Genomic DNA, 13,358 nt, shown 5'->3' with positions numbered 1-13,358 from the left:
ATATTTTTATATATGTGGAAGGTTAGTTACGTTTCTTGACCTTGAAGAAGTGGCCCTCTGTCGGGGACGTCCTATGTGTCCCAGCAAGTACACTCCCTTCTTGTCGCCCAAGGTTCACGGACCAGCTGGTCCCAGGGTAGGTTCCGATCTGCGTTCTCAGACTCGATTCCGCAGGCTGCTGGATCGTGGCTTCTTCGCTTCTGGTGTCTGCCGCCTGCTAGTCTAAGTGGCTCGCGCAGACTTCCTGGTGGGTGGGGCGGTGCCTGCCCACTGGCGGGTCTTGGCCCTCTGGTGGGCAGGGCCATGCCTAGAGGTGGGTGTGGGCTCAGCCTGTCCGCGGATGGGTGGGGCTGCGTCCCCGCCCTGTTGCTTGTTTGGCCTGAGGCGCCCCAGCCCTGGAACCTGTAGGCCTTTGGGCAGGGCCGGCTCTTGGTGCCCCCATGGCATCCTCCAGGGACTTCCCTGGTGGTCCAGTGATTCAGACTCTGCTCTTCCAACGCAGGGGGTGCGGGTCCTGGTCAGGGAACTAAGATCCCACATGCAGCACGGCAGGGCCAAAAAAAAAAAAACCCAAACCAAAATGGCCGCCTCCAGGAGCGCTCACGCGGAGGACTATTCCCCCAGGACCTGCGCCTCCAGTGCCCTCGCTCCCACAGTGAGCCACAGCCGACCCCCGCCTCCCCCGGAGACCCTCCAGGACCCCCAGGTAGGTCTGGCCCAGGCTTTGCTTTGCCCTGGGTCCCGGTGCACGTGAAACCTTGCGTGCGCCCTCCGCGAGTGGAGGAGTCTCTGTCGCCCCAGCCCTGCGTGGCTCCTGCACTCAAGCCCCGCTGGCCTTCAAAGCCAAGTGCTCTGGGGGCGCCTCCTCCCGAGGCCAGACCCCCAGGCTGGGGAGCCTGGCATGGGGCTCAGAGCTCTCACTCCTGTGGGAGAGCTTCTGCGATATAATTGTTCTCCAGTTTGTGGGTTGCCCACCTGGGGGTATGGGATTTGATTATATCGCGAGTTCGCCCCTCCTGCCATCTCGTTGGGTTTCTTCTTTGTGTCTTTGGATGTAGAATATCATTTTTGGTAGGTTCCAGTCTTTGCTATCAATGATTGTTCGGCAGTTAGTTGCGATTCGGGTGGCTCGTGAGAGGGGGCGAGCCCACGGTATTTCGATTCCACCACCCTGTTCTCTTGATGAAGCCACTTTCTTCAGAAAACTCCCAGTTCTTTCAAATTCCATCAGTTTGGTTACCAAATACTTTCCCCCTGGCTTCTGCTGGTTGCTAGCAATGCCGGGCATTCCTCGGCTACAGGCAGGGTAACTCCCATCTGTGCCTCAGCGGTCACATGGCGCTCGTCCGGGTGTCTGTGTCCAAATTCCCCTCTTCCTGACGGTCACTCCTCTCGCAGTCCACCATCTCCCTCTATGTCTTTATATAATGATAAAAAAAAAAAATTAGGAGCCTATTATACATACTGTTTCATAACCGTCAGTCGGCCCTTTATATGAAGTAGCTCTCATGTCAATCAAGCCCAGGCCAGCTTATTTATTATAATGGCCACGAGGTATTCCGTGGTGAGCATTACTCAACAGACCCTCATGTAATTAGGCATTTAGGTTGTTTCTTAACTGAATGTACTGAATAACTGAATAAACAGCTTGGTAGCTAATATCTATGCACATCCTTAATTAGTTCTGGGGGATATGTTCGTTTAAGTGGCATTGCTGGGCCAAGGAGTATGCCCAGCAAGGCAAGTTCTTGATCCTATTGTCAGTAACCCTCCAGAATGCTTGGCCCATAGGTGTATCAAAGTGCTGATTTTCCAGCTCCTTACTAAAATGATCTTCTCCTTCTCCTAACTTTTATAAATTTTAGCTGGGAACTAGATGTCTCTCTTCATCTATGGGCCCTCTGCTGGCAACATTCTCCACACTCCAGGCAGCTGGGGAATGAATGACTAGTTTATTTTGTCAATAACTTGTGAGGATGGACTTTCGAATGTGGCTCCCAAGGCATGCCAGGGGAGGACAGATTTTTATGACCCAAATAATTTTCCACTGTTATTGAGTTCTCAGGATCAGGAAAAAAAATGAGGCGCAAAAGAATACAATCCATAAATGCTTTCTTGTATTTTGTCTAATGAACATGTGTTGCTTTTATAATTAGAAGATACTACAAACATATTATGAAAGAGAGAGAGAGAGAGATTGAATGTATCAATAGTATGGATTTAAGCCAGGTAGACGCGCAGACATGAAAACTATTTTATTGCTTGCATGTGTGTTAGTGAGAGAGAGCGGCAGGAGGTGAACAGGGCTGGGAGAACCATGACAGAGGGGGAAGAGGGACGGAAAGCTGGCGAGGAAGCCCTCCAGACTGCCTCAATGTCTAAGGAAGGTTTGGCAAGGCTACTGGGGAACTTGGACCCAAGCCAGCCATCAGGGAGTCCCTAGTCTCCAGGGACAGCTCTACCTTCCTATCCTACAGAGCTTAACAATATTTACTATTCTACCTAAGAGAGGTCTCTTTCTACTAGAATGTAAGGAAACCTTTTTTTGAAAGGGAAGTTTTGAAAGAAACTCTGTGGCGTGTAATTTTGCCTTTACAATTTCAGGCAGTATATGCATAAGTCTAATATATCTAGTAGCAATATTTATATGAGAGTAGTTTTATAACTAGATAATTCTAAAACCTGTAGCTGTAATATCTAGATGAGAACCACTTTGTAATGGCAAGTTTGGATCACATTAGTGATATATTTTAGAGGGAAAAAGAACATACTTGATTAGCAATTAAATTTAGATGAGAGGGAAGACTCAGAACCAAGAGTGCTGATCCCAAATCTCAAAAAGTTGTAATAACATGAATAATAGGATGAGGTCTAAAAGCAAAAGCAAAAGATGGTATTATGAATAAAGTTCCATCGTGGTATCAAGGGATATCTAAGATGCTGTTGTTGAATCAAACAGATGAGTGTTTAAAATTTATTAACATTTTTAGTCATCTAATGGCTTCAGATATTTATTGTCATTGAAATATTTCAGCAGCTGAAAATCACGTGAACCATTGCTTAGTAAACTTTCTTCCTTTCTGAAAAGCATTTAAAAAAACTGGCTTTGGAGGTCATCCAAAGTAGCTTCCAAGGGGTGAGCAAGTTCGGACAATACAGGCAAGCATCAGTAGCAGCAGATTTTTTTTTTTTTTGGCTGCCTTGGGTCTTCGTTGCTGCGCGCGGGCTTTCTCTAGTTGCGGCGAGCGGAGGCTACTCTTCGTTGCATTGCACTGGCTTCTCGTTGCGGAGCACAGGCCCTAGAGTGCGCAGGCTTCAGTAGTTGAAGCTTGCAGGCTCAGTAGTTGTGGCGCACGGGCTTAGTCGCTCCGTGGCATGTGGGATATCCCTGGACCAGGGATCGAACCCGTGTCCCCTGCATTGGCAGGCAGATTCTTAACCACTGCACCACCAGGGAAGTCCCCAGTAGCAGCAGATTAACTCCAGTGAAAAGAAAGGGCGCCAAGAGACTCCAGGAAGAGGGCCATAAAATAGAGCATAGCATATTTTAGGAAATCTGTCCATTTTCTGCAGAGCATCTGCTTACAGGGAACAGGATCCAGGGAGGGGATCCTGGAAAGTATTAGGCTCTAATCCAGAATGCTTCAGGTCTCCTGTCTTGGAAGGGGGCTAGAGGGGCCAAGTAGGGCAATCAGAGAAGCTCTGGCTTCAGGGTCAAGGTGCATGACTGAGCCAGTGCTGAAGGATGGAGACTGTTGTGTATGGTAGAGTTCATGAAGAGCAGACTCATCCCCAGCTCTTTCTGGCTGTTGGGATAGTGGTGCTTCCTTCCCTCACAGGCACGCCATTGCCTACCTTCTGAGCCAGTCCGTGTATTTGGACCCATATCCCCACCATCATGTGCTTCTCATCATGGTTACAAATCTCAGCCCAGTGCTTCAAGGCACGCCCACCAATTTTGCAGTCCTCAACTGCCTCAGCCACAGTGGCCAAGGATATGTGTGTTCTACCTAAAGTCTAGCTAAGATTCAAGATCACATCACTGAGCTGGAGCCCTGATACCTTTCTAGTCTTTTCTAACCTTTCTTACTCTGGGGCAAGAAGATATTCCCAAACACCACCAACCCCGGCTCCCCCAAATGCCTGCCCCATGCTGCTGCATCCCACTCACCAAATTTAATCCCCTCAAGACCAGCACTGACACAAACTAAAGTTTAATTGAGTATCTCTTTGGACATTGATTGTTAGTTTTCTGACTACTGAAAGCTAATTCTGCAATCTGAAAGAAATAGCTTTTCCCTACGTCTTGCTTTTAAAATCTTCGTACAGCCACGTACACATAGACAATTGAGTGAATCATGCCATCTGCTGGTTATTAAGTGTTTTTGGCTATCATGCTTTTGAAGTCCTGGACCACTCCTGAGGCAATGGCAGTGTGTCACTTAACATAGTCATATTACAAATGCCCCGATACTACGTGTCAAGCATCAGATAAGGGTATTCAATTTGAAGGGGTGAGGAAGGTGAAGGTTTTTACTCTCTTTATTTCTCTGCATAATCCAAATAAACCCAATAATTAATTTACCCTAGTTTGAGAAAAAATGTATTCTAAAGGGAAAAAATGAGAAATATACTTATGGATAATTCACATGCAATTAGATTTTGTGTAAGTTACCAATACAGATGGGTATTCACAGGTGTGCTTTTCAAACTATGCTGGAATACTAGAGTTTGGGAGTGAGTAATATATTATAAATACCAAATGATCAAGAGGTGATGTCAGCAAGATGGCAGAGTAGGAAGCCCTAGACCATCCTTCCCCCCAAACTCACCAGGTCAGCAAATATTCATGGACAGATTCCCTTCTGAGAAATCCAGAAACGAAGTGAAAAGCCCCTGCACTGTAGGTGACCATGAAAGCAGATCCTCCCACCTCAGGCTTAAGGCACCCTTAGGAGTGCCACACAACCAGAAAGAGACCCCCTAACTCCAGGGGAGGGAAGGAGTTCGTTCACGTGTCTGGTGCTCCAGCTTTCCTGAGAGGGATCCCAGAGGATTAACTTCTGTCTCGTCAGCCTTGGAGTTGGCTGGACCCACTGCAGCCTAACAACCTGGGGAGAGCAGAGATGGCAGCTTAGGATGTCAAACATCAGAGGTCCCTCTTGCGCCCAGTGCAGAGAGAGCAGATGAAAAAGCAGAGGTCTGGAGAGAGGCCCCGCGTCCCACATGGGCAGGAGGGCCATATGGGGTCTGGCTCGAACGACCTCTGCAGCCTCCCCATCAGAGGCACAGTGTGAGGACCTGCTTGTCCAGGCAGTTGCCTTGGTGGGGAGGGGTAGGACCTGGCCACACAGGCCTAGAGGGCATGGATGCGTGCGGCCAGGTACCGGGTTGCAAACTGCACTGCCCACACCATGCAACTCTCAGCACCCAAGGAGCCCAGATCCCCACCCCTGTGTCTGGACTGTGTAGGCAGAGGCAGGGTCACGGGCATGGGTACCTAGGGGCCATACTGCCCTGCCAAGGTCAGCTCACTCCAAAAGAAAGGAACCTGTTTCCCTGAAGGTTTTAATTCTTGTGAAGACCAGTTTATCTTTTTCCTTTGTTGCCTGTGCTTTTGGGGTCATATTTAAGAAACTATTGCCTAATCCAAGGTCTTGCAGATTTTCCCCTGTTTTTTTCTTGTAAGAGTTTTAGCTCTTAAATGTAGGTCTTTAATCCATTCTGAATTATTTTTTTGTATATAGTGTAAGGTCAGTGGTCCAAGTTCATTATTTTAAAGGATAGCTAGTTTTCCCAGTACTATTTACTGAAGAGACTGTTCTCTTTTCACTGAATGACCTTGGCACCTTTGTCAAACACCAACTGACCATGGATGTAAAAGTTTATTTATAGGTTCTCAGTTCTATTCCATTTGTTTATGTGTCTTTCCTTATGCCACTACCACACTGTTTTGACCAGTGTCACTTTGTAATACGTTTTGAAATCAAGAAGTGAGAGTACTCCAACTTTGTTCTTTTTCAAGATTTTTTTAGCTATTCTGAGTCCCTTGAAATTTGATAATGAATTTTATATGGGTTTTTCCATTTCTGCAAAAAATACTGTTGGGATTTTTATGGAGATTGCATTGAATCTTTATATTAATTTGGGTAGCATTGTCATCTTAACTGTATTAAGTTTTCCAGTCCGTGAACACAGGATGTCTTTCTACTTACTTGTGTCTTCTTTAGTTTCATCATTGTTTTATAAGTTTCAGTGTAAAAGTCTTGCACTCGTACGTGGATTAAGTTTACTCCTAAGTATTTGACTCTTTTGATGCTGTAGTAAATTGAATTGTTTTTTTAAATTAATTTTTGTTGGCGTATAGTCGCTTTACAATGTTATGTTAGTTTCTGCTGTGGAGCAAAATGAATCAACTATACATATATATATATCCCCTCTTTTTTTGGATTTCCTTCCCATTTAGGTCACCACAGTGCATTAAGTAGAGTTCCCCATGCTATATAGCATGTTGTCATTAGTTTTATATATAGTATCAATAGTGTATATGTGTCAATCCCAATCTCCCAATTCCTGCCCGCACCTTCCCCCTTGGTATCCATACATTTGTTCTCTACGTCTGTGTCTGATTTTGAAAATCCTACCCATTTTTCAAGATCTGTTTCATCCCTTACCTTCTCCAGCTCCTACCCATCAGACATACACCCATCAATTCAGCCCTGAAATATACACTAATTCCAAATCCCATGTATTATTCATAATGTTCCCCTCATCACAAAAGGGAGGGATATGTCGACGTTAGATCTACACCGTATTTCTAACAGATGCTATAAACAGAATGTAGTTCTACTCACCACCACCCCCCAGTCATTCATCACTGACATGCTTAATAATGTACTGTCTGATGGTAGTTATAATTAGGTATTGTTTCTGTGAGTTTTGTCTCCCCATTATATTTGCATTTCCCTGAAGGTAACAGCCTTCACGATGGTGTATTAACCAAGAACCCATAGTTTTGTATTAACCAAGAACCCACAGTTCAAGCAGACATACAATACATATTTTCCCAACATAAATGTTCAAGGGTGGTGCCGTCATGCTTTGGTTTATCATTGAGTCAGACTACTGGAATGAGCTGCACTATGAATTTGTTTTACGCATCTGACATTTTGATGCAGTCTTCTTATACCTGGAGAAATCGTAGCCTAAATGGTAGTATCAGGAAACGGTGTGCTTGCTCGTCTGTCCCTGAGGAGCCTGCTGGGTGTGGAGGGCTCGCTCCCCTTCACTTTGCTTCCCTATTATGCTCTGGAGGCTGAGTCTCCGTTTGACTCCTCCAGGTGGGCACTCCACTCCACACGCGAAGAAGCTGTCGACTCATGTTCATGTCAGCAGCCGGCGCCATACAGGTGCACAGTCGTGAGCCTGCTCTTCGAAAATAAAGAAGGAAAGCAGGTTTGATGGGGAAAATCATCTGTCTTACACTCTGTCTCCCACATTGCCCAGGATAGAAAAGTTTTTAAGTTTTCCATCAACAACTGAGCAGACTCAATCCACATACATATTATGTTGCTACCTCTCCCCAGTAAGCACCTCTTTGTCAAGGAATAGGAATGATTGCCTTTTACTCTACACTTTCTAATATTATATTCTATTCCCTTATCATGTAGCACCCAGCGGTGGTTAATAGGCTCCAAGTTTCCAGATACTTAGAGAGTAGAGTTGAGGCTGCTGAATGAGACTTTGGCCGTTCAGAGTGAAGGAGTGGAGGGAGATCAAGGAGAGACACTGGTGAGCCTGAGTCACGGCAGATGGCACGGACAGCTCAAGACGAAGGCTTGCAAACCCACGGGTGTCTCTCTTGCCCCACTGTCCCCCAGGCCCCTGGCATCTACAAGGCTTGGCTTTGAGGCTCCCAGGCTGCTATGGAACCGCAGAGTGTGTCTGACAGGTGAGGTTTAATACAGGGACATGGGAAAAGGTCTGGTCTTTCCACGACAGCCTTGTCTTAGGCCCAGCCACTGTAACAAGAAAAGAGGATAGAGTAATAGTTAAAGAGGTACTGTACTTTAGTTTTTCTCAGGGTTCTCAGCAACAAAGTCCTCAAACACTCTATTAATAGCCTCCACTGCCTCCTGCATATCAGAAGCTCCATGGACAGCATTTTTCAAAATGCTTCTTCCAAACTGGGCCCGGATAGAGTCTGGGGACAGAAGTCTTGCTTCCTCTGGGTCTGTGGGACCCATCAATCGTCTCCAGTCTAAAATAGCGTTCCACTTGGTCAGGATCATGAGCAAAGATGGACCCCTGCAAACAACAATGCTTTCAGAAGACTTGGGCTATTGACAACTGTAGAGACTGCATACACAGCTAAAGACAGAATGCCACAGCTTCATCCAGAGAGCTCATCTTTATTCTTTGTCCTTGTCAGTGTGATTTTGTGCTTTCTTTTTCTTCTTTGTTTTTTTATTAATTTTTTTTTTGGCCGCACCGTGCATTTTACAGGATCTTAGTTCCCCAACCAGGGATCGAACCTGTGCCCCCTGCACTGGAAGCTGGGAGTCCTAACCACTGGACCGCCTGAGAATTCCCTTGCAACAGCGTTTTGTGCTAGAAGAGTGTTGTAGTTTAATTGTAGGGATACATGCCAGGCACTATTCCAATTACTTTCAATGTAAATTACTTTCAGTATATGAAGTACTTAGCCCTCACATTCGTACCTGTGAGGTAGGTACTATTATCATCCCCATTTTATGGATAAGGAAACTAAGGCAAAGATTAAATATGTTGCCAAAGCAGGGGTTTCAAATCAGATAGCCTCTATATCTAATGTGAAAACCTAAAAAAACAGAGAAAGGAAGGAAGGAGAGAGAGGAAAACAGAGAAGGAAAGAAGGAATTAGACAAAAAAAAAAAAAAAAAACTCCAAATACTACCAGGGTGTCTTTTCATGAATTGTATTAAAAATGCAATATTTTAATGAATTTTTGTATTTTTCAAAGTTTCTACAATGAACAGTTACCACTTTTATAATGTAAAGACCTATATATCAGAAACTTACTCCGATAAAACTTCCAATACATCTTTATAGAAGTCTTTTCCTTTTATTTTAAAATAAACTTTGTCCGCTTCCTCTTCAGTTAGGAGCCTCTCCTTCATCTGTGTTATATCAAATCCAGCCTCTTTGATAAGCGTCAGGATATCCTCTAGGGAAAACAGATATTTGGTAGTCTTGGCAGACTGCCTCTATTTTTGCTCCGTATTCAAGTGGATTGAAATAACTAAGGAAGGTCACACTGTTACTTGAATCCAGTGGTTTTAAAAAACCAAAACTATGCTAAACTAAACTGAAAAAGCACCAGTTGGACGTTCGGAAGAACTTCGGTATGTTAACGCGGATGTTCAGTCTCAGGTCCATCTTTCCAGAATCCATCTGGGAGGAAATCTGCTCCTGGGCTAAAAGTGAACACGTGTTTTCATCCCTGTGCTGCAAATGCCAAGGAACTTCCTGCTGCATGTGGATTGAAAGGGCCAGCCTCTCTGAACTCTTCTCCCTGAACCGGCAGGGCACCACTACGTGAATTAAATGAAGTCAATCTGGTCAAAATTCCCCCAACAGCCTAAACTTGGAGCGCTACCTCGTGACAATGAAGGTGCTCATTGCTTTATTCTTTCAACTTTACTGTAGTTTGCAAAATTTCACAAAATTTGAAGAAAAATGTATACATCGGCTCTATTTTTATATATTTACCTCTTTGCTGTTGAGTTACATGAGGTTTAATCAGTGCTGCAGTGTGTTCGGGAGGAAAGAAATATTGTATGTCCCTTTCGGCAGCTGCTAATGAATCACTTCCATACAACTGGTTGACAGGCAAACTCTCCACTGCAAATTGTGCGCATAAACTTTGAAAAAGAAGTCAAGTCAAAAACTTAGGACATACAATATAACACAACATAACACAATGTAAAACTATTCATATTTGCATTGTGCAAGCGGAAGTAACTGCAGAGTGGCTTGGGGCATGCTACTTCCTTCCAGGGAGGAGCAGTCGTTAGGAAGAAAGGACATGAACATTTCAGTAATCATCATAATGGAGACTGACAGCTGTGAAAGATGGAATGAACGCCCTGGTGCAGTGAAAAGGCACAGACTATAGAACCCTGGTGGCATCACTTGTCAGCTGTGTGATACTCGGCAATTAGTTCCCTTCTCTGTGCTTCAGTTGTCTCAAACATAAATATGATAATAAACCCTGTTTTGGAAGGAGGCCTTGAGGATGTAATCAGATGATGTATTTGAAATATATGGTACCTATTAAGCTGTCAATAAATATTCCTTCCCCTTCTTTCATCACTAAATAATATCAAGCACTAGAGATGGCATTTGACCCTATACCAAAGATACCAAATTATAAATATTGAATCCAGGAGACACTGCAGTGGAACCCTCCAGGTGAGCAAAAGCAATAAAAGAGGAGAGTACAGGATGGCTTTGTGGAGAGAGGCAGGAGTGACATTGATGGTAATGGGCAATCCATGTTGGGGTAGACAGTTTATTGGTTCCGTTTCTGTATGGTAGATGAATACATACCTCTAAAATCAGTTATCGTTCCTCAGTGTTTTTCAGTTGCTCCTTTTTCTTTCTGTCTCTCCATCTATTTATATTTCAGTAGAGGAGATACTTATTGCTCATTACATTTTCTGCCCTTTACACACAGTCCTAAGCAAGCGACCCACAAAATCCAGCCACAGTGAATAACCTCCATTCTTGTTAATAGGCTGACATCACTGGAAACTTGGCTTTCTGTCCTCAACTTAAAGACCCTCTTCTTGCCTCTCTGGTTTCAGTGACCATTTCAGATTTCCTTTTTTCGTTATCCAACTTGACCCTCCCACTCAGCCCTTGGCTGTTCTCACACCTCTGGTTTGAAGATATTAGCAGACTAAGATGCTTGGAGCCTGTGATTGCCAGGGATGGGGGATTTGCACAATGAATGATAAAAACAGCCTAGCCCATCATCAGCACTGACTCCATTCAATGCAGAGAACTACAAGCAGCCCCTCTGTTAGGCTGTTAGATGTGGTTATTGGAAAAAGTAAGTGTGCGTGTGTGTGTGTGTGTGTGTGTGTGTGTGTGTGTGTGTGTGTGTATAAGGATGGGAGAGAAGGGTTGCTTTGTTTCTCTTGCATGCAAGTGACTGTATTTCAGATTAAGCAATGGGGAGTTTAGATTATGACGCCCAAGGGCAGGAAAGGGCAGAGCTCTGCTGAAGGAGTTATTTCTAAAGCAACCTGGAAAAGGGGGACCGATCAAAAATAATGGTTAAGAGTAATTGTGAACTTGTGGCAACATTAGGGATCGTAAGGGCTTAGGATGGGAGCTCTCACTATAATAGTGGGGAGGAGAGGGGCAATTACTGAGTTCCTTCACCTGGAGAAAATGTCTCTATGCTGGTACGTAGCCTCCACACTTGGAACCACAATTTCTAGAAGAGTGTGCCTACATGCATAGGCCAGGTATTGATAGGAATTCCTCTCTCTGATGCCATGTATCGCATTCTCTGCTACATTTCATTTAAGAGGTTCTGTGGCACCCTGCTCATTCCACATAAAGAGTGTCCAACACATATTATCCTTTACAGTAATCGTCTGGCACAGGGGCAAAGACGTAAGTGAGTAGGGCTAAAAGGAGGGGTGAAATATATCCATTCAGGCCAAGTCCAATTCATGATCTCCTACCCAGAAGAAAACATTGCAACTTTTATATACGTGATGTCTCATTAGTCCCGTTATTTATTGTGGCAGTGAGTATGCAAGTTTGCTGATAAAGCATCTTTACTCCTGCTCACTTAAAGGAGGGCTCTTCTTCCCCTGACTTCAGTCCTACTCTGAAATCAGCACAAAGAATTCAAGCGAATTACAATTCAGTTTGTTTCCATCAGCTACATGCCAAGAATGGAAATGCATGAGATACTGTCTCCCTCCTCTAGCTGAGACCAAGCCCAACAGCTAAGATCAAAAAATATTTTTAAAATGCTGCCTAGGTAACAGCTAACATGCCAGGGTTGAACTGATTACAAAGTTCTAAGATTCATCAGTACATTAACTTAGTAAATGTTCCTACCAAATTGTAGGCTACATATTGTTAATCGTCGTCTTGAAATTCATCTGTCGATGGACACTTAGGTTGCTTCCATGTCCTGGCTATTGTAAATAGTGCTGCAATGAACATTGGGGTGCATGTGTCTTTTTGAATTATGGTTTTCTCTGGGTATATGCCCAGTAGTGGGATTGCTGGGTCATATGGTAGTTCTATTTTTAGTTTTTTAAGGAACGTCCGTACTGTTCTCCATCATGGTTGTGTCAATTTACATTCCCACCAACAGTGCAAGAAGGTTCCCTTTTTGTCTTGAAACGGTTATGATCAATTAAAGAATCTGAAGCAACTATCACACGCTTCTCAAAAGAACTTCTCCTGAATAGTGCATGGGGCAGATATTTCTGCCAAGATATGGCCTTTTTGGCTGGATAGCTACCACCTACCAGTCTCAAACCGAGCAGCCCACAACCTTCTCTTGCAAAGCCTCAGAAGAGAACCTTGGACTAGAGCTCTGGTTCCTATACCCCCATATCCCCCCAAAAATCACCATGGCTCCCATGAAAAAAGTTTGAAACCCATGACGCGAATCATACCTGTCTGGAAGGTATTCTTTGGCTTCTTCCACAGTGCTTGGTCCAATTAACTGTTTCCAGTGTGCTAAGCCATTTTCTCTTACTAAAACAAGGACTAGAGATGGACTGCTGTTAGAAAAGAAGAAACAAAGTTAATGAAAGGATAGCTTGTAGCTAATTATAGGTAGATAATACAAGTGTGTTTGTTAGATGAAAAAAGTAAAATAACCCTTTTTATCAAGAGTATGAAATTAATTTCTGTTGGTGAACTCTCGAGGGCATATTCATAAAAGAATGGAAGCGGAGAAAGGAAGGGAAGAGAAGGGGCTTGGTTCTGATAGGGTGGTCCCTATATCGTCCCCATGCTCCTGCTGACTTATATACCCTTGCTGGCTTTCTGCCCCAGCTGCTGTTTCCTTTACTCTTCTAGAAACCTGACAGATTTCTAGCATCCCATTCGTCTCCTAGGACTAGTGATCTTTAGGATTACCAAAGTCCTTGAGAGTCAGTCACAGCTCTCTTACTTGGACCTCATGATGCTGCACACTGGCTTCCGGCATTCAACTCAACTGGACTCCACGGGCTTCACCCAGAACCTTGCTTCACTCTAGTAACATCCCAGGAGGACCAGAGAAGACACACAGTTGAGCAGGGAATCAAAATGGGAGGGAGATTGGCAAAGAAGTA

At 44.3% G+C, this 13,358-nt stretch overlaps 2 protein-coding genes across 2 annotated transcripts in view; one reads left to right on the top strand and one right to left on the bottom strand.

Moving 5' to 3' along the window:
• The first annotated feature begins 374 nt into the window (after positions 1-374).
• PNPLA8 (patatin like domain 8, phospholipase A2) overlaps positions 375-13,358 on the top strand; it is a 130,268-nt gene continuing 117,284 nt past the window's right edge. The window contains exon 1 of the mRNA XM_024742240.1: positions 375-706. The gene's annotated coding sequence lies outside the window, so the exon portion shown is untranslated. The remainder of the gene's footprint in view (positions 707-13,358) is intronic.
• NME8 (NME/NM23 family member 8) overlaps positions 11,773-13,358 on the bottom strand; it is a 31,103-nt gene continuing 29,517 nt past the window's right edge. The window contains exons 13-14 of the mRNA XM_024742242.1: positions 12,693-12,800; positions 11,773-11,887 (exon numbers count right to left, since the gene is read on the bottom strand). Of these exons, the coding sequence (XP_024598010.1) occupies positions 11,845-11,887; positions 12,693-12,800 (151 nt within the window). The 3' untranslated portion in view covers positions 11,773-11,844. The remainder of the gene's footprint in view (positions 11,888-12,692; positions 12,801-13,358) is intronic.

Source organism: Neophocaena asiaeorientalis, unplaced genomic scaffold (assembly GCF_003031525.2).
Source record: "Neophocaena asiaeorientalis asiaeorientalis breed wild unplaced genomic scaffold, Neophocaena_asiaeorientalis_V1.1 scaffold373, whole genome shotgun sequence".
Taxonomy (NCBI): Eukaryota; Metazoa; Chordata; class Mammalia; order Artiodactyla; family Phocoenidae; genus Neophocaena; species Neophocaena asiaeorientalis.
Note: the sequence above shows the minus strand (reverse complement) of the source record. Positions and strands in the feature narration are given on the sequence as shown.